The sequence below is a fragment of the Sinocyclocheilus rhinocerous genome, unplaced genomic scaffold (assembly GCF_001515625.1).
Source record: "Sinocyclocheilus rhinocerous isolate Xijiao unplaced genomic scaffold, SAMN03320098_v1.1 scaffold1393, whole genome shotgun sequence".
In the NCBI taxonomy this organism is placed as follows: Eukaryota; Metazoa; Chordata; class Actinopteri; order Cypriniformes; family Cyprinidae; genus Sinocyclocheilus; species Sinocyclocheilus rhinocerous.
The window spans coordinates 296,844-312,152 of NW_015625613.1; the positions used below are offsets into that span (position 1 = coordinate 296,844).

The 15,309-nt window shown below is 35.5% G+C and overlaps 1 protein-coding gene across 1 annotated transcript in view; it reads right to left on the reverse strand.

Moving 5' to 3' along the window:
• The window catches only part of numbl (NUMB like endocytic adaptor protein), a 42,596-nt gene that overhangs the window by 15,550 nt on the left and 11,737 nt on the right, over nucleotides 1-15,309 (reverse strand). The window contains exons 2-5 of the mRNA XM_016576290.1: nucleotides 8,865-9,015; nucleotides 6,864-6,938; nucleotides 3,638-3,712; nucleotides 753-893 (exon numbers count right to left, since the gene is read on the reverse strand). Coding sequence (XP_016431776.1) covers nucleotides 753-893; nucleotides 3,638-3,712; nucleotides 6,864-6,938; nucleotides 8,865-9,015 — 442 coding nt within the window. The remainder of the gene's footprint in view (nucleotides 1-752; nucleotides 894-3,637; nucleotides 3,713-6,863; nucleotides 6,939-8,864; nucleotides 9,016-15,309) is intronic.

The window sequence follows — 15,309 nt, forward strand, 5'->3', positions numbered from 1 at the left end:
AGATAGATAGATAGATAGATAGATACAAATCTACACATGCATGTTGATTTATGCTTAAAGGAAGAAAAAACTATAAAAAATGAGCTAAGAAAAATTCTAAGATAAAAATATTCTATAAATTCTAAAAATATTCAAGATACGAAAACATGAATTTTACTTTGTAAGTACACAGTAAAAATCATGTTTTAAGGATGTTTTGACATTTTACTGGAGTATGAAAGAAAAATACTGACAAGGAAATTTATATTTTTTAGAGTAGCATAACTAGGTTAGTCGGTGTTTGCATACACTGTATGCTACTGTTGTTATGGGACAGACAAAAACATATGGTCACAAAATGTTTTTGTCTAGACTAGTATTGGGGTCCTAATCAAAATTCCATTTCATTCTAGTCCTTAATGTGTTTTTCTCTGTGCCTCAAGTACAGATAACAGTCTCTAAGCGGTTATTCCGGTTGAGATAACACTGCCATAATCCCTTTCTTAATCCCACTTCACTGTATGCTACTGTTGTTATGGGACAGACAAAAACATCATATGGTCACAAAATGTTTTTGTCTAGACTAGTATTGGGGTCCTAATCAAAATTCCATTTCATTCTAGTCCTTAATGTGTTTTTCTCTGTGCCTCAAGTACAGATAACAGTCTCTAAGCGGTTATTCCGGTTGAGATAACACTGCCATAATCCCTTTCTTAATCCCACTTTGCGGGGAATAGAGGCTGAAGAATTAATCCCCGCTGGGTTCTCCTCACCGAGTCCTTCAAGGCCATGAAGCAGTGGCAGATCCAGCGGCGAGTCGTACCATCACGGCAGATGTAGGAGAATGCCTTGTCGTAATTACGGTCAGGTGCGCAGAAGGACACCTTCTCAATGGTCTGGTCAACAATGAGGTCCTACAGAGAAAGTAAAAAGGGGCAGACCGGTTGTTGTTTGTGGCATTCTAAATGACATAAAAAGTTTTAACATGCAAATAAAAAGAAAGTAAAGTATTTTGAAAGTGCTCATTAAATGACTAGATTTGATGCAAATGGCATTATAGTTTTTCAAAAACATGAAACCAACTTGAATAAAAATTTTATATTACATCCCACGAACTAGAAAGTCATGTTTTAAACGAGATTCTTCCTCTTATTTGTCCATGACCCAACCACATTGTACCATTTTGTATTTTTGATTCTTCTAAAATGACTAAAGCTTTTTGTGTAGCCTGAACCTCCCACTGTAACAGTGGCTAGTGTTTCCTTGTTAGGGGGCCACAGTAAATACATAATGCATGAACTGAACACTGTAGAAGTTGTAGGTGAGGGGTGAAGCAGAGGAAGACTGGGTCGAGGTGAAGGGCCCATTCATTGTTAGCCAATTACTGACCGAAGGGGCCCAGTTAGAGCTCTAAAAGCTTCGTCATGGATGATTGTGTTCTGGGGGGAAACAGGGGGGTTTACAGTGGATGGGAAGAACTTTATGGGTTCATGACTTCTGACTCATCTCAGTTGTCAGGAATAAGACAGTCTGGTCTTGTAATCAATAACACTTTCAGGGCTCGAAAATAAGTACTGCCTGATGGCCCAGGACAAGTGTGAAAGATGCTCGGGACAGTTGAAGGAATTCAAGAAAGTCAAGAATGTTTATCATTTGCAAGTGTTTTGGTAATTTAAACATTGAAACCATTCAGGTGCAAGAAGACGTGAAAATGTGGTACTTGCTAAATATAAGAAAATAAGTACACCGAAAACAAGTTCTCTTTCACGTCTTATTGCGCATGAACACACAACAACACAAAGTATTATGTCAAAATAATCATCTTGGCAAGTATCCTCATAAACACAGTTGGTTATGTCTTAAATGAACATAAACATTTGAAAGAGAAATCGGATGTGTATCAGTATAATGGATCTGTCCATTAGGTCGTAAAGTGACAGCAGCCTAATTTACCTGCTGCTGTCTGTGTCATTAATATTAATTTAAAAAAATCATTGCTTCCAGCTAAAATACGAGTCTGTTATCCATAATATTGCTTTCTTCATATTGCTTGCAACATTTACAAGTGAAAATTGTCTAAAACATTTGTAAATAAATTCACTGGAAGACGAGTTATTATGGATTATGGAGTCAGATTTTGGTCAGAAGTGACAGTTTAAAGTTAAAATTTCTTAACGATGGATTTGTTCTTTATAAACATGCAGCTTTTTCGTCACAAGATGTTAATTGATGGACTGGAGTCGTGTGGATTATTGTATTTTGGTCAGAAGTGACAGTTTAAAGTTAAAATTTCTTAACGATGGATTTGTTCTTTATAAACATGCAGCTTTTTTGTCACAAGATGTTAATTGATGGACTGGAGTCGTGTGGATTATTGTGATGTTTTTATCAGCTGTTTGGACTCTCATTCTGACGGCACCCATTCACCACAGAGAATCCATTAGCGAGCAAGTGATGTAATGCTACATTTCTCCATATTTGTTTAGATGAACAAACAAACTCATTTACATCTTGGATGACCTAAAGGCGAATGCAATTTCAGAAAATTTTCATTTTTGGATGAACTATTCCTTCAATCTACATTTAATTTGTACAGTGAAGTCTATGCAGTGTTATTTTACATTTGATTATTTAATTTATGTATCTGAAAAACTTCATTTAATTTGTGTCTTTATTCTATTCTTATTTTATTACTGACTTTTTAATTTGCCTATAATAATATTATAATATAAAATTATTAAAGCATTTTAATCAAATAACGCTATTATAGTTAGGCTAGTAGTTTTTACTGTGGTATCGAATTTGGAATGCAGAATTGTGAAAATTCACTGGTATCTAGAAATGTGGTGTCATAACCCTATTTATTAGAATACATGGTTACATGGTCAAAAACAATGGAAATAATAACAATTTATTTATTCATTCATTCATTTTTATGGCGGGGCTATAGGACATTTTGGCAGGGCAAGTAAAAATTTGAACCACAGGTCCAACTGAGCCAGTAGAAAAAAAATCCTTAGTGTTGAGCCCTGCCTTTTACTAATATTAATAGATTGACAAGTGAAGTTTAACCAGAGAGAGGAGAGGAGGAGGTGCAGGACACACAGGTGGTGTGTGACAGTGGCAGGAAGGATTAGGTGGTACTGCTGACTCATATGCATACGGGAGGATTACCAGAAGGGCATAGTGAGTGAACGACTGAGTCTGAGGCCCTTACGAGAAACAAAAAAAGAAAGCTTTGTGGCCTTCCGCCTTTTACTGTGTGAGCTGAAAAGGAGAAACGGGGGATAATTGATCTCATTATGTGAGGCCTTTGACCTTTTCTGGTTAACTTTCCGGGTTTTGTGTGAGGGAAGGATGTTACATTAATCCTTGAACTTTGAAAAGAAAAACCCAACCGTGAGAGACACGTGAACCCTTGGCCTTAAAAGTCATCTTGTCTGTGTGATGTCTCATGAAGCTGGATGGTCATGTGACAGGTCTTTTGGAGGCCTGCCAGCTTCCTCCTACTGCATATTTTGTGTTTCCTACAGATTCACTCTTTGCTGATGGACTCAGCTAATTGATGGCTTGTGAGCTTTTCAGGGCTTCAAAGACTTTTTTATCCTTGATTAATGGCTTTCAATGGACACACAACAAAATGCCTATACACACTTACCTTGGTTTTGTCGTCCACTACTCTCAGGCCATCAGCAGACACCCAAAGCACAGCCTTGACAGTTTTTTTCCCACTCTGAGAAGAAATATTGAAACAAAATCAGCCTTTTGACACAACAGGATATTAGCACTACTGCAGATGTTTTGATTTGCTCTGCATCAAGCTTGCTAGCACAACATTTTTTGCTATTTTTGACATTTCTATGACAGGTTTAGCTTTTGTCTGCTTAATTTGTACTCGAAGCGTATCAGAGAGCTGTCCAAAAACATGCTGACCTGTGATGCAATGCAGTGAGTTTCAAGGACAAGACCCATCAAGGCCAGAAAACTAGTCAAATTTGGTACTATTATTTGGTTATTATTATAATTTGGGTTATATTATTATTTATTATTATTACTACATTTGTCCTCACTTATATATATTTTACCAAATTTAACATTTGTTGTCATAATTTTTTTTTTCCACACAGTCAAACAGGTATTTGACTCTACCATTAAAAAATGGGGTCAGTATATACTGTATTGTTTTTTTTTTAAAGGGGTCATATGATGTGATTGCAATTTTCCTTTCTCTTTGGAGTGTTACAAGCCCTTGGTGCATAAAGTAAAGTTGCAAAGACTAAAGTCTCAAATCCAAAGAGATATTCTTTATAAAAGTTAAGTTAAGAGTCAACCACGCCTACCTAAAACGGCTCGTTCTAACACGCCCCCACATGTCTACGTCACGATGTGGGAAGATTTGCATAACGCCGCCCAAATGTTCACGCAAAAATGTACATTATAATGAAAATAATGTGTTTTTTTAACCTTAAACTGCATAAACACATTGCATTACACCAAATACACCAAATAATGTTCTTTTTAGCAACGTCATATGACCCCTTTAAGAACTTAATTTTTTTATTTAGCAAGGATGCATTAAATTCACCAAAAGTTACAGAAATCTTTTGTAACATTATTTCAAAAATTCAGCTTTGCGTCAAGGAATAAATTACATTTTAAAATATATTAAAATTGAAAACTGTTATTTTACATTTAAATAATACTTCACAATATTACTGTTTTACTGTATTTTTAATCAAATAAATGCTACTTTAGTGAGCACAAGAGAATTCTTTCAAAAATAATAATAATTTTAAAAATTATACTGACTTTTGGGACCCAAAATAGTAGGGCACTATTATTATTATTATTATTATTATTATTTCCACAGCCAAACTCAAGAAGCAAAGCAGCATCGCATGTAGACTGCAGCTACACCTCAGGCTCAGTGGACTGCAGCTCTCTAGGTTTTGGAACAGGGTTTAAATCTTTCAGTAAATCTGTTGTGAGTGCAAGTCTGTCTGAGAGAGTGAAGGTTAGTACACCATGAAACGCATTTAATCTTGAAAAAACTGTAGGAATAAGTTAAACTGAAGGATCCAACTATATTAAAACAAAAAAAAAACTGAGGGATTTCAGCTGACGTTACAAGCATCCCAAAAGTCACTGTCCAAATTTGCTAAGACAGCAGAACACTAAGGAAATGACACTGGCTGAGGAAGAGACTGGGAGAACAAGGAACAAGCACAAGCTCAAAGCAGAATGAGATAAAGGCTTTGGGGGTTTGGGGAAGAAGAGAAAATAAAAGAAGTGACTGTGTAGACAGACACAGCGGGAACTGCCAACATGGGGATGAAAGAGCAGAGCGTATATGAACAGATGGAGGGGCCCCAAAGACAAGGGCCACACACACAGACAGCACTGGTGGGTGAAAAGTTTGTACATGATAAAAAACATTACATATTACAGTTCTGCTCTGACAATTCAGTAATGAGATTTGCAGGCTCAGGATATGACTATTGACAGAGCAGCAATACTGAAGACAATAGTCATCGACAGAGCAGCTACGCTCCATAAAGATTGATTTTTAAAATAAATGAGACTTTGTAGACTCTCAGTACATTCAATCCTTAGTCCTCAAAGAGCTTATGGTCTTCCGCAATGAGGAAAGGAGTGTACGTGAGGGGTTTTACAAAGGGATGGGAATCAGTCTATGTGTCAGAGGTCAAAATTAAAACCTAGTTATATGACTGTTTTTTTTCTTCTGGTTATGCATGATTCAAATTGACCTACACAAAGACTATATACAAATTTACACTATACACTATGCAGAAATGATATAGATTTTATAGAGCATGTGATTCATAAAGAAACTTCAAACATTTTATAAAGCAGTGCTCAAACAGATCAATTTCTAAGCAATTTAATCATTTAGAGCTCAGAATTATAAAACCAATTTATATTTGCTATATAAATGTATATTTCTTTTCAAAATTAATTTACATACATTTTCTACTTATCGAGCAACTTATCTACATGGCATTTTTAGTGCATACTACAGATGCATAATACTACTACTACTAATAATAATAATAAATTACTGGATTTTGTTATTATCATTATTATTATTATTTTATTAATAAGCAATTTTTATATATGTGACCCTGGAGCACAAAACCAGTCATAAGTAGCACGGGTATATTTGTAGCAATAGCCAACAATACATTGTATGGGTCAAAATTATCGATTTTTCTTTTATGCCAAAAAATAATTAGGATGTTAAGTAAAGATCATGTTCCATGAAGATATTTTGTAAATTTGTCCGAACTTCATTTGGACAACTTTCAAGGCAATATTAATTTTTTTTGCACCCTCAGATTCCAGATTCTCAAATAGTTGTATCTCAGCCAAATATTGTCATATCCTAACAATATCCTAACCATGCATCAATGGAAAGCTTATTTATTCAGCTTTCAGATGATGTATAAATCTCAGTTTCAAGAAATTGACACTTATGACTGGTTTTGTGGTCCAGGGCCACATATTAGTATTCCTCTTTTATAGAGATGGCACACATGAGCAATTTCTGGGCAAATAATAAATATTTCAGAACACAGGAAAACCGACAACATGTATGTTCACTATAAAACTTTCTATTATGATAAATTCTATCCTATTATATTACTATGAATTTATGATTATTAGGTCTAGAAAACATATGTAAATTAAATTGAGAATTTCCTGATATTTCCACCTTAACTCAATTTAACTGATTTAAGATGGAAATATATTGTCCGTACACTGTACATATGCACAAAAGAGTCTACTTGGCTGCCAATTTGCTTTTCACAGCAAGCATACTGTATGTTTTATTGCGTGGGGATGGAAAGCACTACAGTACTCACCACTTTCAGTTTTTTCACTGCTTCTTCGCACACATGCATCCCTCTGGACTCATCTACCTCCACCAGACCGAGGTACTGCAGAAAGAAAGAAAAAAAGGGAGGAAACCACAGAGAGAGAGGTCAAAACTGATGAAATCCACATTTTCTATATTTCATCCACTACATCTATCACACCATTATTTCCCTGAACAACATTTGTGACGCGTTGTGAAAAAAATAAATCACCGCTCTGTAGTTTTTTACTGAGGCTATGTGAGAAAAACAGACAGGAACACAGATTTACTCAACTTCTTCAGGGAAAACTAGTCCAAACAGGGCTTGTGTAGATTTCAAAGAGGAACCCGTTGAAAACACAGCAGAGGATATATTCTGTGGGACATTTTGTCCAGCAAAAACCAATCAAAATGTCCTCACATGGACACAATTAACAGTCATCAAGCCAGGGTTATGTGATTATGGTGGCCATGAGGACAGAGGCCATTACAGGATTACATCTCAGTCGCAAAGAGTCTCCTGATGCCTCAGGCTGGAGAGTAAAATTAGGCTGAATTGAATTATGCAAGATCCACTGCAATACATCCTCCACTTTACTTAATGATACAGACCATCTTTAGTCTTGAAAGAGCCTCTTTTCATTTCAAAACAATACTGTTAAACGATTTCAGTTGAATTAATTACATGAAATGCTGAGTAATTAAGTACATTAATCGCATATGAAGCGTTCAGATGCAAAAGCCTCTAAATGCTGTTTGAAACTTTCTTCTGAAATTTGACTTCTGTGTGTAGGTTCAGCAATTTCACTTTAATGGCAATGAATAGGTTCTTTTCATTGCCACGAATGTGAAATAACTGAACATAAACATAGGAGCCTGAGAAAAATGCTCATTTTAGAAGAAGATTTCAGATGGCACTTAGAGGCTTTTGCATCTGAACTCTTCATATGTCAATATTTTGTGAGAAAAGTCATTTTGTAAGAATTATAAAAAGTGAATTTACTAATTTGACTAGCTACATTCTGGGAAATGATACATTCTGTTATATCTTGTGATATTTTTTCACACTAAATGAATGTGTTACATTGACAACCCTGTTTTAAGTCATTCAAATATTCACAAAACTACCGTTCAAAAGTTTGGGGTCAGTGATAAATATGTGTCTTTAAAAGACATTCGTACTTTTATTCAGCAAGGATGCACTGAATTGATTAGAAAAGATTTCTATGCTGTTTAGAACTTTCTCTTCATCAAAGAATCCTGAAAAAATGTATCAAGGTTTCCACAAAAATGTTAGTAGAACAACTGGTTTCAACACAGATAATAATAATAATAAATCTTTCCGGATTTTCCTGAATCTTTCCAGCAGCAAATCAGCATATTAGAATGATTTCTGAAAGATCATGTGACACTGAAGACTGGAGTAATGATGCTGAAAATTCATCACACACTCTTAAAAATAAAGGTGCTTCACGATGCCATAGAAGAACCTTTTTGTCTAAATGGTTCCATAAAGAACCTTTAACATCTGAAGAACCTTTCTGTTTCACAAAAGGTTCTTTGTGGCGAAAGAAGGTTCTTCGGATTATAAAAAGCTAAGGAAGAGATGGTTCTTTAAAGAACCTTTGACTGAATGCTTCTTTGTGGAACCAAAAATGGTTCTTCTATGGCATCGCTGTAAAGAACCTTTTTTCACATTAGTTCAAATCAAAATGAAACAGACACCGTTTACTGTCTTTATACACTTTCCTACCCTTATTGTGAATGATTCATCTGTGCTCATGTTCCAAAGAAAGAAAATGTTTGTCTTTGTCGTCTTTAATCAAAATGTCATATTCTTTTGCCAATATTAGCTGCAACGTCTAAAGTAATTTCGCATGCTGGACGCCTTGTGTGACCGCACTTTTAGATCATGTTCATCATCTTATTCTAAATGATTAAAGCAAGATGTCTGTTAACAACCCTCTGGATGAATTCGGAAGCCCTGCCATTTAACTTCTCAACTTACCCGGACAGGAAAGTTGCATTTGCCCTTTCGTACAGCCTCTTCGTCTGCCTGCCATTGGTGCGGCCGGCTGGCCTCCGGCACGTAGGCGGGCTTCTTCCTCCGCAGGCTCTGACGCAGCTTATTCATCTCCACGCTCTCAAACTCTCTGTTGCTGAGAACAAAAAAGAAGACACATTAGCAGGAGTACATAGATATGATGAACAAATGAGCCCTTATCTCACCTCAGGATCAAAGTAACGTCCAAAAGTCAGATTTACACACACTAGCTAGGTGTCAAGTGAATGTTGACACATCATACAGAAGGCAATATTTCCAGTCACGCTGGACAGGCAGGATGTAATCTGTCTGATCTGGATTTCATAAAATTGCCACCAAACTATTCATTTCATATTTTGGGTATGCAAATAACCATGGTATATTGGATTACACAGAAATTACAGAGAATGTATTCACTTCTGTCTAAAAAACAATTGCTTTGCTCCCAAGAGGCCTATTTATGCAACATAATTAGGTCATTCATTCTACCCTTAATTTGCATTGGTGATTTCAAATTCTGATGCACAACACCACAAAGCCAGGCTGCTCTGAAGAATGCAAATATCCAAAGCTGGTTAGTCCAAGATAAACATTCACATCATACAAATTCCACTGAGAAAAATATACAGTAGTACATACATATACTACGACATTAAAAATGAAAAACTTAAAGATAGTTCACTAAAAATTACAATTCTGTCATAGCTTACTCGCCCTTACGTCATTCCGAACCCATAAGACATTAATTCTTCAGTGAAACACTAAAGAAGATATTTTGAAAAATGTCCTAGCCGCTCTTACAAAAAGGTCATTGGGGACTGAGAGTGAAAAAAAGTCTATATAACTTGTGTGCAATATTTAAGTCAGTGTTATTTATATATTATTGCAGTTGATTTTTTTTTTTTTTAATTATCGCATATTTTCAGCTTTCATTTTAACACAGTTAAGAAAGGTTTACCCAAAAAGTTTTTCATCTAATATTTGTATTTTATTTTTAACTATTTCAATTAAAAAAAAAAAATTTGTTAAAGACACCCTAATAATAACAATACACACACACACACATATATATATATATATATATATATATATAATTTGTGCATATATATATATTTTTATATATATTTTTTTTATATATATATTTTTAACTAAGAACATTATACAGATTTGATTGTATAAAACTTTTAAAATATCACTATTTTTCATATCACTATTAAAAATATCACTAACATTTCAGATCACTAAATTTTCTTAATATCACTAACTTTTCATATCACTATTAAAAAAGACCAGTTTTAAGAGTTTAGCAGCAGCTTCATTACCATCTTTTAACACGGTTTGGCATATCTTCTCGTTGAAAAGTTGTAAACTTCACACAAACTGTTGTACTCTGTTCTTCAATATGAACCACATGCCACACGACCGCTTTTACTTTTATAGCGTTACGTCAGTGGCCAAAAGCGCACGTTTCCCAAAGCCCTGAATCTTTACGGGTAACAGGGGGCAGACATGGAGCATCGGAAGTACCACTATAAACGTCTGGCCTCTAGCCCAAATGGATTCACCCAAAACACACCCACATTCTCAAAAGACCACTTGCTGCTATATATGTGTGTTTTTAAATAGCCGTGGCGTCTAGGTCTCTCTGGAGGCTTTACTCAGCTCTGGCACGCGCCTGTTGCTGAGCTTGACGTATCGCGTAAGGGTCAGACAGGATACGCAGGAATCCCTCAGCAGAATGCCACCTGCCCGGTATGAGGCGGGAATGAGCAGCTGAGTAAACCATATGGCGACGGGACATTACGGTAATGTCAGAGGGGCTGAATGTTTGGGGATTCTTGATCAAGATGACCAAGAAGTCAGTTCATTTGCAGGAAGAGGAAAGGGAGGGGCTTCCAAGATTCTGCTCTACTTTCAGGGTTGATCTAATGGCTGAAAGGCTGCCAAAGATACAGAAGAGCAAAGAGGGAGGAGAAGACGTTCGGAGACAGAGAACAGGCCAAAAGCCAGAGAGAGAGAGAGAGAGAGAGAGAGAAAGAGAAGAGACTTTATAAGGAGAAGAAAGAGGGAGCTTGAGATGTAGAAGGGGAGGGAGACAAGACTAAACTCCCTTATTGAATCTTATTGAGGTCACTGTTCTAATGTGTGTCGCTCACACTGTGGTGCCAGTCACAAATATCCTGACTGATGCAGCACCACTGACTGTCAATGCTGGGAATGTCAAAAGGACATATTTTAGCAAATTAGTGAGTTGCCTGGAGAACTAGTTGACTAATTGGTCTTAAACCCTGTATTAGGCTGGCTTGAGGTTCACCTGACATGTTTTTTAGGGGGCGATTGCATAAGAAAGTTTAAAAAAAGAAGAAATTTACATTTTCATTTTCATAATTTGCCACATAATTAGTGATGCACCGATATTAAATTTCAATATTAATGATCAATATTAAACCACAATTATTTTCATAATATGGCTGATAAACGGTCAGAGTTATTTTAGGATTGTATACTATTATGATATTTATGAATATTTTGAATTAGCTTTTACTTTCCGTTATCATTTAAGTTTTAGTTTAACTTGTAATTATTCTGTAATGTGTTTTTGCCATTTTTAATGTTATGTTTCAATATTTCCATATAGCTTTAATTTATTTTTATTTATGTTTTAGTAATTTTAGTACTTGATCGTCCATTTATTTATAGCAGTTCCTCTCTTGTTTAAGTGTATTAAATTAAATGTTCATCTAATATTTATATTAATTTCATTTCGGAATTATTTCAATTACCTGAAGTTAACAATAACGTCATAATCTATAACTGACCGATAATACAATTCTACACATTTTGTCTAAATAAAACAATAAAAACTCAAATGAATCCTTTAGAATAAAAGAAAAATAGATATTAATTTTGTGAAATGTAGAAATTTAACAGTGTTATTGGTGTTTATCTATTATCTATTTGTTTTCTTTTTATTTATTATACAATTAACAAAAAGCAAAAAAAAAGGCCTCTAACACTAGCTTGCTCTATTCTTTTTCTATTCTATCTGTTTTCTTTGTATTTAATATATAATAAAAAAAAACTTGCTTGCTAAGTTGCTACTGCGTTAGGCTAACTGAGACTTGTCATAGCACTTGCATATCATTGCTCTTTTATTGATCTTGATTGATTCCATTGTCCTCATTTGTAAGTCGCTTTGGATAAAAGCGTCTGCTAAATGACTAAATGTAAATGTTTTTAAAGATTAACTTTAAGTAAGCATTAGATGATGCCAAAGTTTATCTAAGTGTAAAAATATAGAAAATTAGAATGCACACAATTAAATATCCAACAATATAATAAGCAAAACAATTATCATATCCAAAAACCAAAATGATACTGATATCATGAATCTGCAATCTGAATGTGAATGATTGACGGTTTACTTGAATAATGACTACAAGCAATATTTACTTAATTGAAAACACAAGTCAAATAATTCAATGTAATTACATTTATTAATGTTTATATCTAAATATATCTATAACAGCACAGCAAGGAAAAATTCTAACTAAATTGTGAAATTTTACTTAGATTTTGGTATCGCCTACTAATATCAACACATAAGGCAAAGAAAACAATTTGTTCTTGAGACGTTCTTATGAGACTTGCCAGGGAAATTTCCAAAACATGCATGTGAAAGTCACACAACAGCCATAAGAGCCACCCAAGCCATTCCATGGAAATGATTTCATCACCAAATGAAAACCAGCTGGAGCAACATGGGTAGAGTGAACCAAGACTAAATCAAAACAACATTCAAGACTTCATACACAAAACATTTGGCAGATCACTTCTCTTTATGTGTCTGTGTGATGGCCCAAACATATACCCCATCAAATTCAGACTAATATCTTAGCAAACAAGACATAAAAAATGATACATTAATATTGTGAATACTGTTAGCATATGAAGACTTATTTATTTTAGAATCATAGCATATTCGTAGCAAATTCACACTGAAATAATACTTTAAAATTAACAATAACATTTTTAAAATGTTATGGCTTCATAAGACCTGCATGAGTTGAATGGACTACTTTTTTGGCTATTTTTATGAAGATTTTGTTAAACTTGAAAGTGAATGCGAATGTAAATAATGAACGAATTCTCATTTCTGTGTGAACTATTCCTTTAAGGTAATGGGTTTAAAGAGAGAAAAGGAAAGAAAGAGAAAGAAACAGAGCAGTGAAGGGGCTAAAACTCACTTAGGCACGAGGCCTATAGCGTCACAAGTAAATAACAAATCAAAAATGGCCCCTAGAGCAAAAGGCACAAAATCTACAAAAGACCATCTTAAGCTCCCCTGCGCCATCTCAGTCTGACTGTAGTGAAGCTGATGAGGTAAAGCCTGCAGTAAGACTCGAACTACAGTATGGAGGCGGAGGAGCAGATATAGCCTTTGTCTCATTATTGCTAAAATCAATGGAATCGAACCGCGGCAGCTGCCTGCACTCATTTCAGAGACACCGTGGGTGGACAGTGTAATGGAGGCTTTTTGGATGCTTTCGAAAAATGGAGTAATTGTAGCGTGACACTCCAGTCTCTTACGGTAGGCTGTGCTCAGGCCCGGTAACTGGCACTGAGAGGACAGGCGGGAAAATAGACGCTCATGATTTGTTTCAGCAGGGATGAATGGGAGAGTTCAGCTAAAATAGAAAATTCTGTCATTATTTATTTCATCCTCATTATTTACTCACCTTCTTGTCGTTTCAATCCTGTGATTTTTTTTTTTTTTGTGGAACATAAAAGACATTCTGAAGAATATTGATGCTGCTCAAATAAAATAAGAAACTGAATGTGATCAAAGGGCATCAAGCTTCATAAAGGACATTTATATGGGACTTTTTTTTTTGCAGCTTGAAAGCTATGGAAAACAGGAGCTGAGATATTCCTCTAAACAGGGCCGGATTTACGCATAGGCATTCTAGGCACGTGCCTATGCTTGCTCGTCCAGAGGGGGCCCAAACACAATTAAGAGATATATCCTCCTGACTACCAGGAAACAACAAGTTTTGTGAATTTAGTATTTTGTCATGTCATTACATTGTTTAGAGCATAAGAAAACATTTGAAAAATAAAATTTTTGAAAAATGATATTTTATTCATATGTTATGCCTTGTAAATTAATGTCAGCCATTTTTAAAGACCAAGGAGAGGGAGTGGTCATGGTGAAACATCCAATCATTTGGTATCTCTGAAAAGCCCTGAATGTGCTCTGTACAGGACATCCAGATTTAAAACTGTGACATTGTCACAATTCACACTTGGGGATCAAGGAACGAGGAGTACTTGAATAACACAGTCTTTTAATAATCCAATCACACGGGGAACGTTGGAGACACAGAAACACATGGAAGGACGTTCAGAACTGACAAACACTGACTGAAAGGACTAGGGCTTTTAAACACAGGATAATTGGGGGAAGAACTAGACACACCTGGGATCAAATTAGCACAATCAACGGGAGACAGAAACTGGGTCACAGGGAGCAAAAACACACACAGACAGGTCCATAACCCTGACAGACATTTAACGTCTCAGAGAAATCACTAAAACATAATGTCCTCTACAGAGGACAAAACTCCATAGCTGGTAGTCAGGAGGATATAATATTTTTGTTATACTATGGGATATCTACAACAGTAAAAGAACCAAAACCCCAGAAGACATTGAGCAAATAAATATAACAAACAATAGGGTAAAAATGACAAACTATTTCCATGTCTTCCACCTTTTTTTATGTACAGAAAACACGCTTTCCTTCTCCCGTTCTCTCCCACAGATGCACACAAACACAGTAGTTACAGACACTCGTGCACACACGCGGAGACGCGACCAGAAACTTGTTGTATTTATATAAAAATTTTATTTATCAATAAAATAGTTTTGCAGCAGAAAAGCTATATGACATTTCTCAGTAGCAAGGTTCTTGAAGCAGTTCAACTTAAAGATTCGCTATTAGTAGACGCTGCTGCTGAACACTGCTGAGAGACGCACAGATGCAGGTATTCACACGCACTTAATCTCTCTCTCCCTCTGTCTCTTTCGCTCTCTCTCTCTCTAATAACTGCGTTAGACTGCATTAATAACTGCATTAGCCTGCATATCAATGGCTCAAGCCTCTGTTATTAGCTCTAAAATGACGTTTTGGACGTTTTGGAAGAACGTTTGAGATGAGGTGCGTAAAAAAATTAGCTAGTTCAAGACACACGATATTTCAGATATTTCAGGTGTCAAATGTCTTAAAACAAATCATCTGAACAATTGATGTGTGATTGTGACTCCAGGCCGTTAAAATTATTAGAGAAATAACTCCCGAAGTGGTACGCCGTGCCTATTAATGGAATGGTCTTTCTGAGTTCTCAAA